Genomic DNA, 17903 nt, shown 5'->3' with positions numbered 1-17903 from the left:
TCTTTATTTCAGCTTTACTTATGGTTTATTGTTCTTCTGATCAAATTATTGCAGCACTGTCATGAGTACAACTCACTTGCTAAGTTCATGTTCTTGTTTGTGAATTTGATGTCACATCTCACAAAAATCCATTCCCTTGCTGTCTTTCATGGTCTCCTGTTGTCCTCACTTTGTAAACTTGAGGCTTACTTAGTAATTAAGATATGCTGATTCAAAGTAGCTTAGGGCTGTTTTCTGTAGTAATTAGTGTTGACATCAAAGCATTAAAGCTTGAAAGTAAATAAGTACACAATATAAGAGGTTAGATTTTCTGCATTTTTTTCCTCTTACTAATAAGTATTAGAAGGATCTATGCATATAGATGCACCTTGAGAAATACTTACATTTATTTGTATTGTTTGCATTGGCTTCAGCTGTTTTAGAGCCCTGAATACATTAGTTGAAGACATTGGTATAGAGTGTCAGCAGATCCCCATTTCTAGAGGAAACTAAAATGCACCTGGTTAAACACTGCCTCTCAAATGTGGAGAGCCCTTATGTCTGCCCAAAACATCCAGAAAGAAGCAGGTTCATGTTTAGGATCCAGGGCATCTTTAGTAAATCCTATAGCCCTATGACTTCAGCTGCCAGGCAGCTTGTTGGAGCTATCTTGACCATCATATTGCCAAAGTCTCAAGTATGGGATGTGAAAAGATTGTGCATCCGTGGAAAGCTGCATGGGGAACTGCATCAGGAAGTCTATTTACTAATGCTAAATAGTTTTCCTGAAGCTACTGCTTCAGTGTAACTAAGCCTCCTTCAGTGAGTGTAAATAGAATGGTAATGAAAACAAACATCTCATTGAAACAAGTATCAGAAGCACAAAAGGCTCAAACCTCTCCCTTAAGCATTGCAGCTATTTCTCACAATTTTTCCTAATGCTCCTATTAAGAACTGAGGTTTCTTCCAGGGCACTCTAAAATGGCTTGTCAGATTTTACTGTCACCTCGTTGTTGGCAGCAAAGAAGTCAGGTTTGCCTAGGCTGCTTCCAAAGCCTGAGGAAGGAATTTGTTGTGCACGTGCAGTGCAGCAGGTCAATCCGTCGCGGAGCCCTTGGATCTTCTGTGCTTGTACGGCAGAGCTGTGCTTCGTTAGCATTTCCCACTGGGTCTCACTTTTCTGACCCACTGACTTGAGAAACATTTTTGTTTTCCTCAACTTTCAGATACATTGCTTCCTATGTGCATTGTATCCAAGGGCTTGTTAACGTTCAGTAACCAGCCTGTGAAGACTTCTTCGAGACACCTAACGAGGTTGCTTTTAGTTGATGGGAATATCATTAGACTGGGCTGCTGAAACAAAGGGCCAGATAGGAGATTCTTTAATGGTAGTAGGAGGATTTATTTTCCCCTGCATTACTTACTGGTGCTTGTTTCCTCTTTGAAAGGGTCTTTCATTCAGGTGTGTGCAAGCTTGTATTCCTCATACTGATTTCAAGCATGAGACAGTGAAGAACTTGCAATGAAGTTGTCAGTTGGAACCCTGGGGTGGAAGGATGCATGGCTATGAGAGATAAGCAAGGAAAATGTGTGAGATCAGCCAATTAGCATATGTTTTGGCTTTGCAGATGTGAATAGGGAACAGAAGAGGAAAAAGACATTTCCTGTAAGAAGGGACTGAAAGTGTAGACTATTTATAATAATAATAAAGTAGTAAATTGCTTTTGATTACTTACTATGGGGCACGATCCAGAAATGCTTTCTTATCTAAGCTTTTCAAAACATGTTTTCCTTTGTATTCTGCTGAAGGGATTTCCTTTTCCAGGCATAAGCTCAAAACTTCCTACAGAGAAAAGAGAAGGAAGTATTGGAAAAACAAAAATGCCGGAAGTAGGGTCTACTCCAAGCTACACTTTTGACTTCTTCCTCTGACAAAATGAAAGCCATCACAGAAGAGAGATTTGCTTAATTAGTTCCACTTTTCCCTAATCTTATTAGAGACAGATTAGCAGGGAACAAATAACAAAAGTGTGCAAATCAGAGAAATTTCAATTTTAATAAGGTATCAACTGGCAATGCTGGACTAGATCCCCAGTATGCTGTGACTGGAAGGAAGCATCTGTTCCAGTGGGGATCTGGTGAGTGTGGACCTCATTAAGATGTGGTGGTATTTGCTTTTCTCTTTTTCTTTTATTTATGTACTTTTGTATTGCTCTAGCCCACTGGCTTGAATATTCAGTAGCTTCCTACAGGAAGTTGACAGTTTACCATACAAATTGAACAGCTTCTCTCTTTGGTTTTGGTAGGACCAGATCCTTCAGACATTTTCTTAGGCTGTTCCATGTTGAACGCTAGCAGATTCAGAGGAACAAAAATTTCTAACCAAGAAATACTGAAATGCACAGTAGGAAGTTTCAAAGCCTGCCATGAAACCTGCAGGAGGAAACTTCTTTTTGTCATCAGTGCTCAAACTGCATTAGTGACACTGAAAAATATTTCTGTGCTTTATGTGTGCCAGGCAGCTTTGCATTTGTTCCTGCGGCAAAAGCTAGCGTGTCCCTGAGGTGTCCAGAGCTGACAAAGCAATTGTTTAAGCACTCATGTAATCACCTTCAGGCAACTCTGGCTGTGTAGCTCCTCTTTGGAGTCATTCACCGTGTGGCAGTCTAGATGCAAACACAGAAGGAAACCTGCTTAAATTAAAGCTGTTCAATAGCTGTTTACTTCCCACTTCTCTCCAGAGCCTTTCTGGTATAGGGCTTCGCTGGCAGTGTTGCATTTAAGAGGAGGATCGAGTGACACAGCGTGTGCTGTGCTCACTACAGTGATTCAAGATTCTCGTTGCTATGGGCACTTCCCCTTGCTGCAGCTTTCTGGGTGCAGAAGAAAAATGCTTTCCTCTGCCTGTTTGGTTTTGGCTAAAGAAAATGAGCAAAACATACTAAATATCAGTAAGCTTACAAAGGCTTCATCTTTACACCATTTATGCAGAAAGGCTAGCTCACTAATGTCATTTTATTCCCAGCCTGATTTGTCCATGCAAGCTTTCCACATACTCAACATCCTCACTAACCTCTCATATGTCCTTTATTGTATCTAGCTACACTCCTAAACTCATGAGACATCTGAATGCTACGATCATATCTTGCTTAGTAATATATTAGTTCTTTTTCCTGTGAAAGATGACTTTGATATTACGATTTAGAATTAGAATAAACCAGGTTGGAAGAGACCTTCAAGATCATCGTGTCCAACCTATCATCCAACACTACCATTTGTCAATGAGGTGACATTTTTTTCCTGGGTAATTTCTGCTGCATACACACTAAATGTACACATTTTCAATAACAAAGCATCTGCTGTTGTGGAAGGGAAGTATCTAAGAGATCAGCAACTGGTAGTCAGAGTTAAAACTACAGTGTCTGGATTATGGAAAGATTTTCCCGCTGGGAAGCGTAGGTCTGTGTGTCCTCCATGTAGTACTTTTACTTTTGCAAGATTTCACAATCATTTAGTCAGTCAAGGTTTTAATAGTTACACAACTTGGGCTGAAAAATTTATGCCCAGTGGCGTTATCATCAAGTCCTTCACTGTGCCTCAAGAAAGTGCAGATGTACTAAGACATACAGGTCTCACAGACATGCAGCGTACTCCAGGGCTTCCAGACAGTCATCCTGGGTGCAGTTTAACAAGTGGAAGCATTTTAATAACAATTGAATTGCATTTTACAGTATCACAGTATCACAGTATAACTAAGGTTGGAGACCCCAAGGATCATCAAGTCCATTTTATTTACTTTTGTGCTATTTAGACCTGTCATTTAGATGCCAATGCAGTGTTAAAGACAAGATATAGATCATATGCAAGGGCTTTGTAATTTCTAATTCCTGTGACCCCCCCCTTTTTAAAAAACATATAGCTCCATATGCTTATAGTTTATAGTTTCTAGAATTAGATACCAAATTATAGGGAAACAAACTACAGCTTTTAAAGTCAGGCTTTGGTTTTGGGTGCAGCAGTGTTTTTGAGGACACAGAAACTAACTGCTGGGAAAAGCCAGTGTGGGCTCATATGCCTTTAATTGTGTGCAATTAAAGCTGAGAAGTTGCCTTCAGTGTATTGAGAGGACTTTTCCTCACTTGAGATCCATTTTAAAAGGTATATTTAAACAACAATTGGTAAAACAGGCAATATGTGGACTGGAACTCAGGCTGTCTTCTGGATACCTCAACATGAGGAGCAACTTTTTTGCAGTGAGGGTGATGGAGTCCTAGAGCAGTCTGCCCAGGGAGATTGGGGAGTCTCCCTGGAGACTTTCAAAACCTGCTGGAAGTGTCCCTGTGTGGACTACCCTGGGTGATCCTGCTTTGGCAGGGGGATTGGACTCGATCTCTCAAGGTCCCTTCCAGCCTCTAACATTATGTGATTCTGTGATATCTCTGAATCTCAAGAGCTCACTGATGATTTCACTCAGTTCCCCAATGTCTTTGGAGGCAGAGGACAGATAGCTCTGGAAATCCCACGGCAGAAGTACCTTTTCCAAAATGCTGTTAGCTTGCAGAAGATTTCTTTTCCCTTTCACAGGATAGCCATGCTTTTATCTGTGATAGAGTCAGGATGTTAAAGGTCGTGAGAAAGCAGTTTTGGGGAGAATTTCCCATTTTAATTCCTTTCCTTGCAAGAATCACGAGACACAGTTAATACCTTTTCAACAGGCTTGTTTATTACTTAGAAAAGAAGAATTAATTAAAGCTTCAAAATAATTGTTGAGGTCTTTAGCACTGCCTTTTTGAAATCAGAAGACAATATTCTGCAACGTTTCTGCAGAGTGTAGGGGACTGAGTTCAAAGTGTCTGTTTGAAAAGAAAACCTTTATATTCTGCACATTTCTTTCTTTAAAATGGAAATGAGGCTTCATTTTTAATTCCTGCCCCCCCCAGATAGCATATGGAAGGATGTATAGTAGCAGAAAACAAGTGAAGCAAGGTCGTAGTTCTCACTGCGCATAGCACCCCTCAGAGGAGACTGTATTTTACTTTTCTAAAGCATGTAAGAGCTTTTTGTAGCTCCATGTTGTGGAGATCTCTCTTCACATCCTCTCTGTAATGTTTTCTAGACAAGTGTTAAGACTGTGGTTAGACCTACTGCCTTTCACCAGCTTTTTGATGTAAGTTCAGAGGAACAGGTTGAACAATGTCAAAGCAGGATCTGAAGAATGGAGATAGAAAAATATTGCTTGTGGTCTGTACTAAAAAGAGCAGAACTACTTTGGTTTAGTGTTCTTTGGTCATGAAACTTGCTTGAAAAGTGTGGCTTATCCTGCATACTATCATATGAAAATATGTAGCATGTGGTAACAGAGCATTTTTCACAGACCATATAATAACAATGGTGAGGGGAAAAAAAGAGAGAGAAATGTGCTAATGCAAAATATGTGACCATAACTGACAATTTAAAGTACCTACATAATAGTTCTATGGAAAGCAGCTTTAATTTAGACTTTCTCTTTACATCTCTTTTCCAAACCTTTTCCCCTATCATGTGTCTGTCATAAAGGTTAAATTCTGACTCCAATATAAATATATATAAAACCCCCCAGTATATATGCTTTGTCAAAGCCACACATATTTATTGCCAGTTATGGGGTACCTGTACTTAACAGAATTCATCCTGGTGTTTAGCCAGTAGACATTCCTCTGGGAATTCCAAGCAAAGTTAATATACTTTTAATTCTAAAAATAGCTTCTGTACTTGTTTTTCTTATTGGTTCATAATATTTCACAGATCACTTAACCTTCCACAAAACATTACCTATTTTACAGCTGAATACAGAGTACCATTGTTTAAACTGTCTTACTGAAGTGATTAAATCCTTGTTTGTGTTAGAACAGCAATGGAATACATTCCTCATCCTATATTCAAACGCTTTCCTTGCTGAAAATTTTGTTAGGAGTACAATGAATTTTGCCTTTGGATTTAATTTACTGTAAGTAATTTCCTAGGAGCAGTAAAAAAAACCCCAAAACTCTGAAGAAATCATGCTTTACAGTGTACACAATTCTGTGCACACATACAAACCCACAGATGGATCTCCTTCCTCACTGTATTTCATATTCCACAAACTCTGATATGGGAGCCTTAAATTTTTCTTGGAAGCACTTTGTAAGTCCTGCTAGCAGAGGTTATGAATCCAGTAGGATGATTAGAAGTCTTTACAATTTTGCTGTATCTTTGTCTGTCCTTTCTTTCACCTTTCCTTTACTGCACTACTTTGTCTGTCTGATTCTCGCAGGAGACATGGATTACAACTGGTTGGACCATACGTCTTGGCATAGCAGTGAGGCATCCCCAATGTCTTTGGTGAGACATGTGGAGCCTTACCATTCAGTTTCTGTTATCATTTCACGTTTCCTTTGTTTTATTTACACCTTTGCATGTTTTCTTTTTTTGTATCCTTTTTTTATCCCACACCTTTAGGGGACAGTCAAAGGGGAAAAAGGAAAACTAGTGAGCAGGCAGTTCTGTCGGATTCTAACACCTTATCCGAGAGGCAAAAGAAAATGGTGTGCTTTGGTGGCCACTCTTTGGAAGAGGACTTGGAATGGTCTGAGCCTCAGATAAAAGACTCTGGGGTAGATACCTGTAGTAGCACAACTCTAAACGAGGAACATAGCCATAGCGAGAAGGTACTGAAATTACGGAGCCTGCATTTTAACCTGCTCATTCGGTCTTTGTTTGCTCTCTGTCACTCATTAAAATAGTGCATAAAGTAAAAGATAGGGTGTTTCTAGAGACAATGTAGCATTTCCTAAGGTGCAGAAAAGAAAAACAAATGCAAAGTCTCTGCATGCTTGCAGCCTTCACCGTTTGGCAGCCTAAGAAAAGGCTCGAGAGGCATAAAGGAAATGTCGTTCTTATGGTTGCATAATAGCATATCGTGGTATTACCTTCAAGTGTGAAGTAATTAACAGTAAGGATTCTACTGATTGGCTTAATTGATTTACTACATTCAAACTCCTGGGGCTGAAATTAAATTAATAGTTTAAACCTCAGGTGAAAAAAAAAAAAAAAAGAACAAAAAAAAAGAACAAAAAAAAAGGGAGCAAATTGGGTCTCTCTGCACAGAAAAGTTGTTTTTCTTTTTTCCCTTTCACTGTCATGATTGTTCTTTTGTTTTGTTGCCATGCCATTTCTGTGCAGCATTGTGCAGAATTAAAGGCTTTGCCATCTGCTTTGGTATTTTTGATTTTTGCTTTCTGTTTGGTGGAGATTATGATAAATCTTTTTAGAGTCATTAGTTGTAATGGGAGCAGATTTGCCTGTGCCTGCTAATTTTGCATGAAACACAGCACGAAGTGGTGTTTTTCTGTGGGAAAAGTGCTATGATTACACTGAATGTTAACATTTGATTAATTAGGCCAGCGTAGAAATGCAACTGTGCCCATGGATAGTGATGGAATAATAAAGTTCACTAATTATACTTCGTATGGAGAATCACAGACTGGTCTGGGTTGGCAGGGACCTTCAAAGGTCATCCAGTCCAATCCCCTCTGCAGTCAGCAGCAGCATCTTCAACTAGATCAGGCTGCCCAGAGCCCTGTCGAGCCTCACCTTGAATATCTCCAGGGATGGGGCCTCCACCACCTCCCTGGGCCACCTGTTCCAGAAAGAAGCAATTTATTTGGAGTAATGACTATTCCTTTTAATGTAGTCTATAATTTTTAATATCCTAATACTGAGTGAAGGTAAAGCAGTGGAAAAAGTTTGTCAGTCATAGAGAACTCAGATATGTTTGGAAGAGTGGGAAAAGAAGTAGTATCTTACATGAAATTTCTGGTTTGAGTTAAATTTCTTTTGAAGTATTGCTCTTATAGCAGAGCTCTGCAGCTGTCTTTGTCACTGTGCATGGCTAGCTGTGTACGCTTGTCTGTGGGTGTTCGTTCAACGCACCGAGGCCATTCTAGACGGTTACAAATTGGATTTAGTGAAACAGATAATGTTATTATATTAAATACTAGTGTAATCATAACACTTTCATGACAGTTAAAATATATATATGTATCAGGAAATGAAAAGTATTACTGCAATATTTCTCTTTGAAATCCTATTCACTGTGCTTTCCTTTAACACCATCTGATAGCATCCAGTGACTTGGCAACCATCCAAAGACGGAGACCGCCTCATCGGTCGGATTTTGTTAAACAAACGACTCAAAGATGGAAGTGTGCCTAGAGACTCAGGAGCAATGCTTGGATTGAAGGTTGGTAATGAATGATTTTGCAGCTGACTACTCTCTCAGTTAAACCACCTAACTTTATGATGAAAGCATTCTCCTATGAGCCAGTGTAGGTGATCTCTACAGAGCCTCCTTATTCTCCGAATTACCAGGTGACCTCTTGTATTTAGTTAACCAAAGAAATTTTGCAGTGTCCCTGACAGGCTTCAAAATGGCCTTTATCTGAAAGACTAGGCATGTTTTCACAAGTTTCCTGAGAATGCCTGCTCTGCAAGGTACTAATTGCATCGCTGGTGGGCAAGCCGAGACCCGTCTGTTTTCCTCAGTGTTAAGCGCTGTGCCATGGTATAATTTCTCTTCTCCAAAAGAAGGGAGGATGTATGGAAGCTAGTGACATTTTGATCCAGAGCAAAGCCTGCCCATTGAAGAGCCTCTTTCTGGCTATTCTGAAGCCCCCCACCCCCAATTGTTTGATTTGCTACATTTTAAATGCCCAAAGCAAAATGTTATGTAATCTTCATTGCCTAGTATAAAAAAGTCGTGGGTTTGTGTGGGATGTGCTGCCCAGGGAGGTGGTGGAGTCACCATCACTGGAGGTGTTTAGGAAGAGAGTGAATGGGGTGCTTGGTGCCAGGGTTTAGTTGATTAGATGGTGTTGGGTGATAGGTTGGACTTGATGATCTCAAAGGTCTCTTCCAACCTGGTTAATTCTACCCTGTTCTATTCTATTCTCTCTCTATATATATGTATGTATGATTTTTAATGATGCAGTACTGTTTTAATATATTACTGCTATTTCTAGCTCATATCTTGATCATGTTTTCATTTGATATGTGCAGTTCCAGTGATACTACAAAATGCAAATGAATTACCCACAGTAAAAGAAACAAACCTGTACTTATTTTGGTTAAGCATCCTTGTGAGGAGTTGCTCAGAAGTTTGATTAATTATCCATTCTTTATTTAGCATGACATCGCCTTTGCTTTGGGCACAGAGGTTAGGCTATAGTCAAACACTGCAGATGAATTCAATCAGTGTGGTCACTTCTACACCAGCATGCTTTGGAATTTTTGTTATTTAATTGACAAATCATTTTAGTTTGAAGTCAGTAGAGAAGCCTCTTTCTGAATGTGTGTTTTTGCCTTAGTGTCTGAAAATGCCAGAGAGACTCAGAGTGCCATTATGAAGTACTTTCTGTAGAGACTTCTGTGTTTAAAATCCTGAAATCTTCTGTTACACAAACTCTTCCCTTAGCATCATGAATAGTTTAGATTCAAGATACTTTTGAATCTCAACAGGCATCTGAAAAAAGTGATTTTCAGCTCTTACACCTGAAGTGGATATTCAAATATTTACTTGATTGCAAGTAACCTGAACTGGACTTAGCGTTAGAAATTTCAAATCCCAATAGGAAGACTGTAAGAAACCTTAAGAATCTGAGGATTATGCAGTTAGAACCAATTCTGATATCTGATTCTCCTGATTTTAGGATACATAATTAAGGTCAAACCTATTGAAGGTTCCTGCAGTAAAAATCTTCATCATGACTTGCTCAGCCAAAGTAAATCCAGTTAGTTGAGATGTTTCCTCCTTAGTGTGGCATCCCAAGTTCTGTTACATATTATCTCTGTTTTCAGTTAAAAATTATTGAAGTAAGCTAATGACCAATACCTTAACTTTTTTGGTGGTATTTTTTGAGTGGTAATTTATAATGCAGTGAAACACTGTAGAGACGTTTACCAAAGTCTGAAAGCTTTAGCATTTTGTAGGACAGACTGAGGGAGTTGGGGCTGCTCAGACTGGAGAAGAGAAAGCTCCAAGGAGACCTAATTGTGGCCTTATATCATAAGGGGGCTACAAGATAGCTGGGGAGGGACTTTTGAAGGTGTCAGGGAGTGATAGGAATGGGGGAAATGAAAAAAAAACACACCTGGAAATGGGTAGACTCAGATTGGATGTTAGGAAGAAATTCTTCCCCATGAAGGTAGTGAGACTGGCACAGGTTGCCCAGGCAGAAGCCTCATCCCTGGAGGTTTTTAAGGCCAGGCTGGATGTGGCTGTGGGCAACCTGCTGTAGTGTGAGGTGTCCCTGCCCATGGCAGGGGAGGTGGGAAGTGGATGATCCTTGAGGTCCCTTCCAACCCTAGCAATTCAGTGATTCTGTGGTTTGCATTGTGTTTGGATTGCACAAGCAGCCACAACAGGTGCGAAGAGAATCTCTTGCAGCCAAAAGTCTTGTGGTGTTTTTTCCCAAATGTGTCTGTCTTGCCTGGGCTACCTGAAAACCAAGGAAATAACTGAATCCTCCTTTCTGTTGCCAGAACATTTAAGTAATTGAAACTCATTTTCATTCTCTGAAAACACTTCCTCTTTGAAACAGGTAGTAGGAGGAAAGATGACTGAATCAGGTCGGCTCTGCGCGTTTATCACCAAAGTTAAAAAAGGAAGCTTAGCCGATACCGTGGGGCATCTTAGACCAGGTAGGTATCTGCTACAGAGCTGAAATGCTGAGCTGGGTTTCTGAAGGTAATAACAAGTAAGCAAGTTTAATCAGATGTGAAATTATGTTAAATAGGTGTGAGCAGCCACTGCAGAATGCAACCTGACATTTCGTTAATAGGTTATTGACATTACTTTTCAGTCCTTTTAGTTTGGAGAGGAGAGGACTGAGAGGGAATCTAATCGATGTCTGTAAATGTCTGAGGGTGTCAGAAAGGAAGGGACAGCCCCTGCTCACTTGCACCCTGTGACAGGACAAGGAGCAGTGGGTGGAAACTGCAGCACAGGAGGTTCCACCTCAACATGAGGAAGAACTTCTTCACTGTAAGGGTCACAGAGCCCTGGAGCAGGCTGCCCAGAGAGGTTGTGGAGTCTCCTCTGGAGACTTTCCAGCCCTGTCTGGATGTGTTCCTGTGTGGCCTGTGCTGATTCTATGGTCCTGTTCTGCCAGGGGGGTTGGACTCAAAGATCTCCAGAGGTCCCTTCCAACCCCTGTCATCCTCCCACCCCGTGATTACTGCTGTTGTGAAATAGATAAATTCTCATGTTGCTCAAAATCATATTTGGATATTTTAATCGTGTTTTTTTAATCTCAAAATAATATTCCACTGATATCCTGCCCAGTCATTTTCTTCAGAGCAAACCAAGCTATTGCAGCTGGGGAAGGGAAGCAGCTCAGCTAAGAGACTGCTTCTATCCCAACATGCAAACCAGGCATTTCTAGATGGGAGAATGTACAAGAAATATTCCCTATTACCATAAGACCTCTCTGAACCATAAATACTAAACCAGTGGAGGAAAATGGATCTTCAGAATAGCAGGTTGATGAGGTAATGCTGTTTTAAGGATCTGCATTTTCTAAAGAGCATGTTGGGATTTCTGTAGTCCACAGCTGCAAAGGCAAATAGGAGCTATATTTAATTTAACAGAGGTCCTGCTGATGTTCTTATTGTTTTACTGAACTTTGCATATTGGAAATTGAGATGAAGAAGACCTTTAATGCTCAGGACGTTCCTGGATTGCAGGACTTGTTCTACAACACAGGTTTCACCATTCTGTAAACTGACATTAGAATGTCATTGTCAGTAAGATCCACAGCAGACTTCCTAAGCAGGCTGTTTTTACTGAAATTACAGGTGATGAAGTTTTAGAATGGAATGGGAGAATACTACAAGGAGCCACCTTTGAGGAGGTGTATAACATCATTTTAGAATCTAAGCCTGAGCCACAAGTGGAGCTTGTTGTTTCAAGACCAATAGGGTAAGTAAGTTTGGTTGGGTTTAGTTTGGGGGTTTTTTGGTATCAAATATGACAGAAATGTTGCAAAATTTAGGGCAGAGCATATCAAAAAGATTCCCAGACATTATAAACAGTAAAGCAGTAGGCAAAATTCTGTATACCAGGAGTGTAGCTAGAATGATTGATCACCCCAGTAAGTAAAAAGAGCCAGTATCAGATTTTGTATTTTCCAAGAGGATCGCAGTTGTTCTGCGATAATATGGTCACAAACAGTTCCCTTCTGTGTTTGTCTAGTTGCTGTATTAGCTTTGAAACTGTGGTTATGCTCTTTATTGTTGCAGTTCTTGATTCTTGACTTCTATTTCTCCATTTCCATATCTATATAACATTATAAAACAATTAAATATTCAGATTTGGCCTGTGAGGTGATGAATGTAGACTTTTGCACAAAATACAATATTCTCAGGACATAATCCATATGCTTTGGAAAGTCTTGAATTCACATGAAATTCATTAAATGGTCGCTTGCTATCCTGTCGAGTACATGTCTGAATGAACAGCTAGCATTGTGTGGGAATTTTTCTTTGGTGCTTTACATTGCCAAGTTTTCTTAACTTTGAGACCTAGCTCATTGTGCAAGAAAAAATTTAGTTTAGATATCAGTAGCTGCTTTATTATATTAGGCTGTGAACGCTTCCCCTTCTTCATCTGTTCTATTTCTTCCAAGCTCCTACAGCCTGCAGTCACACCCATGGCTTTTTTATCTCTCCATTGAAAGCTCCACAGCTCCTCACAGCAGCACTGTGAAGAGGGGGATGCTTATCACTGGATTTGAAGATGCTTTCAGTTGTTAAGAGTTTTCTCTTTTCCCTTGTGGAACTTAGGATGTTGTATATGATGCAGCTGGGCAGGGTGCTAGGTGATTTCATCTGGCTTCTCTTTTCCACATAAGGTTAGACCAGATGCTCTTTCAACATTCCTTCCAATCTGGACTGTTCTATGATTCTATAATTAAAAACTAATAACTGTATTTATCCCTGCACACAGTTGTCTTACTTTTATGCAAGAAAGCACAGGTAACATAATAAGTAAAGTTAAGAAGTACTAAAAAAAATCTAGAACCATATAATCTGAGGGTGGAATTTCAGTGAGGGTAATTTGTGATCATTTCAGCTATAAGAGGAGCTTAATGGCTTTGACACATCAGGAACTTTATGTGCGGGAACTCAATTTAGTTTGACAATTTTAAGCAAACTTGATGATGACAAAACCTGCTTTGCCTTGCCAGGGTGATGAGAGGTCATCTCCTACATACATATCAAATTGCAGCCCCTTTACAGTAAAGGCCTGTCTGAAACAACCTTTTCATAACATGGGAGTTGTAGATATAAAATAATTCTAGGGGACAGACTACACTACTAGAAGAATATTGGCTCAGAAAGGGAGGCTTCAAGTTAATTTCATGAAGGTGTGAGATTAGAATAGAATAGAGTAGAATTAACCAGGTTGGAAAAGATCTTTCACAGTTTCAAAGAAAGTTTATAGCAAAAGTTTTGAGGAACTGCTCCTGTCTGGAAAATACTCCATTTCATTTTTTTCCCCTTTCTGCATTCTGTTCCTTGTGCAAAACCTCCTGTATTCTTTTCTTGCACTTTTATATTTACTATCTGTCGTTTACCTTCCCTATCATCATGTCTTCTGTTACGTTACCATGTACTCCACTTGCTGCCACTAGAGCAGATCATCTGTGATTTCTTTCTTTAGTGATGGAGACTTTAGAGATGCCTTTTTGCAGCACTAACTGATTGCCACATACTCTGAAGAGCTGAGCTAGATCAGAGCTAAAAAGGTTGTTCTGCAGAGAAACTAGTATCTCATGCCTGCCCAAGGAAGCACAGTGCCATAGGTCTGTGTTCTGCCCCAGGGGATAAAGTTTTAATGTATTAAAAATCATTAGAAGTTCAGATTTACCAGATGCCAGAAATGGTCATTATTTCAATTAGAACAACTGCTACCCCCTCAAATGGTTTAAATTTGCTTTACCATTAACTCTCTTGCTTGGTTGCTTCATTTTATTTTATTTCCTGAGCTATTTTACTTGTGACTGTACAGCCTCCCTCCTGCATCCACCAAACCACTTGTTCTGTAGGCTTTCATTTGCCAGTGAAGTCATTTATACTGCATAAAAAGAGAAATCTCCCCTGTGGCTGAAGACAGCCAGGAGATCATGCACCTTTCCTGAGGCATTCCGTGGTGGCTGGAGATGTACTGCAGTGTAACTGAAATTTGAATATGCTTGTCAGATAAAGGATCAGCCTGTCTTAATTTTCCTGATTTCAGGGACATTCCCAGAATTCCTGACAGCACACATGCACAGCTGGAGTCCAGTAAGTTTCAATTGTGGGGTAGGAAAATCTTCTCTCTCTTTTATGTAAGCACAAAGAGATTGAAAAATGTCGTCTGCAGTCAGCATAGCTCTCGTCTCCTTGTCTGTATTTGTCTCAATATGTCATTTTACTCTCTTATCTATCTACCTCTGTTTAATAATAAACTATCAAAAGTCAAAATATTTTGATCTAGAGTTGACATTTGGTTATAAGCTTAGGCTGGTTTTGGCTTGAAAAGAAAAGCCTAATGCTAACTAAAATAGAAGAACATGCATAGTGATTTTTAATTTCCTGTTTGTTTTGCATTTCACTTGAACCTTATAAACTAAAAAATGAGCTGAAAAATGAGTTCTTTATTTGCAGCCTGAGAGGGAGCTACTTTGAAATCAGAATACTTCTACTACTTCTGTTAGAACCATTCAGCACTCTTTAAATTGGCTAATCCAGTACTTCCTGTGGGGAAAAATACCTTGCGCTTTGGCTTAGCACTGCTAAGCTGGATTTCAGCCTGGAGTTACTTTTTCTGATTGTTTCAGAGCTTTCAATTTTTTTTACAATAGAAGCCACGAATAAATGGCAGTGGCATAAGATTGGTTACAGTAATGTATAAAACTCCTCCAGTAACTTACTGTTGATCAGCCAACTCTTAAAGCGGTGTCAGGGTTCTGTTTTGTGTGGCGTGGACTGTCTTTTGCATTGATAAAAATGCGAGTTGTTTACTCAGCTCTGTATTGCCATAAATTGTCCTCTGAGTTTGCAGGCCTGGTGCATTTGAAACAAAATGCAGAGAAAACGTTGCCTGCATCCTGATGCTTCTGTTTAGGCCAAATCAACAATGAGTCTGAGTACCAGATAACGCCAGAATTCTGAATTCATTGGAGCACAGTAAAGCACATACTTTGCTCTTCAGGGCTTTTGGTCCTTCAACTTACTGACACAGTTACAGGCAGAAAAACTTGAATAAACTACTTTTACTTATAAATGAAAAGCTTCTGTTTGCCTCCTTATGTTAGCACCAAAAAGCTGAGTATCATTATTTGGTAATTGTAAAGAGATGAAAGAAGTTCAGCTTTCCACACCTCTGTTTTATGTTTGGTAATATTTCTGTGATTTTGGGGGTTTTTAATGATTGTTTAAAGAGCGTTGGGCAGAATGCACAAATCCTGCTATTTATGAGATATTCTTATTTATACTTACAGGTTCTAGTTCATTTGAATCTCAAAAAATGGACCGACCTTCTATTTCAGTGACTTCTCCTATGAGTCCTGGCATGCTAAGGGATGTTCCACAGTTCTTGTCTGGACAACTTTCAGTATGTAAACATTTCATTGATATTAACGTTGTGTGTTTGCAGCATATCCAACTCTCACTGCAGAGTGCAAGCTACCTCTAACACAAATGTCTTGTTAGATTATTTTGTTGCTGTTAATGCTTTATGTCTCAGTGTAGACAGGGCCATAGTTTCATAAGACCATTCTATTTTATTAGCTTTTGGAATGGTTTCTATGTGTTGAATTAGTCAGTGGATAAATAGAGCTTTTTATGTATAAGATAGACTGGTGGAGTTAATTTTTCAGAAAGGTCTAATCCTGGCCTCCAGTCATGCTTATTCTGTTGGGTGGTTTTCAACTCTTACCTGTACAGTTGATCAGTTTCTTACTCATATGCTGGACATGGCTATTACTTATTTCTTCTTTCACATTTCACTGGCTTTCATATGTCCCTTCCCCCAGACAGCCTTTCGATTGCTTCCTTACGTTGCATTCTTTGCACCAGCATTTTACTCACTTTTGTTCTTCACTCTCATTAAGAACAAAGTTCATTACACAATTTGTTTGTTTGAAAGGGTCATTTTATCTACTAAACTGAAGAACCTGGGTTTTTTTACACCTTCCTGTGTCATTTACAACACCAAAGTGTGATTTTTCTCAAAAGTGCTCAGTTGTGGCCTGGTAGACATTGAAAAGGAGAAGAAAAAGGAATGGGAGAAGTGGCAAAGTGGTGTTAAATGAGAATGTGACATAGATAATTTTTTGTCTGTGTTAGGGTAATGAGCCTGCCATAAAAATATGCATAAAATCTAAGTAGAATGTTTGTAGGGCTCACAGAAAGAGATTATGATACTGGTAGAGGAGGGGAAGGAGTGTTTTTGTCCCTTTAGCAGCAATGTTGGCTCCATCTTGCAGTGCATGAGACATGATTTGTTTTGCCCATCAGACCAGACACCTACAATATATAATTTTTAATTTTCTATAGCTGTTGTACTTAACTACTTTGAAAGACTCCATCCTTTGGGTAAATGGAAAACTAGAAATCTTGACTGTATAATGGTAAGGCAACATGAACAGGAACTGTCAAAATATACAGACTGAGGCTTCTAAGATCCAATGTAGTTTTACAAGAGAGCAAAACTTGTTGAGAGCTGAAACAGGGGAAAAAAGAAATCTCTTTTGGCTCCATCTCATTTGGCTCAATGTGAAAAGTTTTGGTTCCTAGCTCCCAGCATGACACTCAAGATGCAGAGTTAGTTGCTCTGACATCCAGTGCACAGGGGCTGAGGAATGATGGTACAAAGAGGAACCACACTGAAGTAACTTTCTCACTTTCTAAACTTCAGAAGCAAAATCCTCAGGAGTTGAGGATTAGGATCTTACAGCAAAGGCAGTAAGCCTGTTGATTTGTGGTTTGCTAGGACACTGCAGTTTGTGGTGCATAAGACTTTTATCAGGAGATTTGGAGGTACATTCTAGTCTACTAAGAATAATGGAATTCGCAAGATTTTCTCTCTCAGAAGCTCATATAAATTCAGTGCTTAACTCAAGAAGGGATCACCTCTATTTTTTCTTCAAGATATAAATGCCTTCATTGCATTTCTTTCCACCTCAGGATAAACAAATACTGTCAGGAGACATTTAAAGATCTTTCCTGCTTCTCCTCTTTGTACTCCCTTATGTGCTGTTTGCAGTTATATACAGTACTCCCTACTACACAACACCCTTGTTTCCTTCAGAGATTGGCTGGTGTTGGAGAACACACAGCTCCAGCTGAATGGCACTGAAGTCAGAAATGCTCAGTAACTCTCTAAACTGAAGTCCCACTCTCTCAACAGCAAACTTGAGTGGAAAGGCTGAAAAGTTGGATGCCTATCTTACCTCACCAGCTAAAGAAGAACAGGAAATAGCTCTGTTCAGCGTTAATCACCAGCTCCTGCTGCTGTTGGCTCAAGTCTTTGGGAGGCTAGCACTGAAGGTTTTGCTTTGCAAGGAGGGCTGCTTGTCTCTAGTGTCTCATGGGTAGCAGTGTGGAACCTAACTGGGCACACTGAAATGTGCAAACCAAAATGCATTTTTAGAAAAATAGGACTTCAAAAGAATGCAAGTGTTCTACAGGGACAGTGGTTTCCCACCTACTGAATAGCTGTAGTTTCTGTTTGAGCTGGTATTTCAAGTCAGCTTTGAAAAGTCACAAGTTGTCAAATTCAGGTGTTTGCAGGGCAGTGAATAGATTTTTACTGGCTTCTTAAAATGTTGGCTTCTCATTTTATAACTGTAAAGAGTTTTGAA

General features: G+C 39.6%; 1 protein-coding gene across 50 annotated transcripts in view; it reads left to right on the top strand.

Annotated features, from left to right (window-relative positions):
* Positions 1 to 17903, top strand: part of RIMS2 (regulating synaptic membrane exocytosis 2) — a 379504-nt gene that overhangs the window by 191386 nt on the left and 170215 nt on the right. For 39 of the 50 annotated variants that reach the window (XM_054167293.1, XM_054167292.1, XM_054167291.1 and 36 more), the window contains 6 exons: positions 6457 to 6665; positions 8120 to 8239; positions 10596 to 10695; positions 11851 to 11974; positions 14294 to 14340; positions 15540 to 15652. In XM_054167293.1, coding sequence (XP_054023268.1) covers positions 6457 to 6665; positions 8120 to 8239; positions 10596 to 10695; positions 11851 to 11974; positions 14294 to 14340; positions 15540 to 15652 — 713 coding nt within the window. Of the gene's footprint in view, positions 1 to 6271; positions 6340 to 6456; positions 6666 to 8119; positions 8240 to 10595; positions 10696 to 11850; positions 11975 to 14293; positions 14341 to 15539; positions 15653 to 17903 lie in introns of all 50 variants that reach the window. The other 11 variants (XM_054167301.1, XM_054167288.1, XM_054167286.1 and 8 more) reach the window with 1 other exon arrangement.

This window comes from Dryobates pubescens, chromosome 14 (assembly GCF_014839835.1).
Source record: "Dryobates pubescens isolate bDryPub1 chromosome 14, bDryPub1.pri, whole genome shotgun sequence".
NCBI classification, from domain to species: domain Eukaryota; kingdom Metazoa; phylum Chordata; class Aves; order Piciformes; family Picidae; genus Dryobates; species Dryobates pubescens.
The sequence above is the reverse complement of the archived record's forward strand: the minus strand, read 5'-3'. Positions and strand labels throughout refer to the sequence as shown.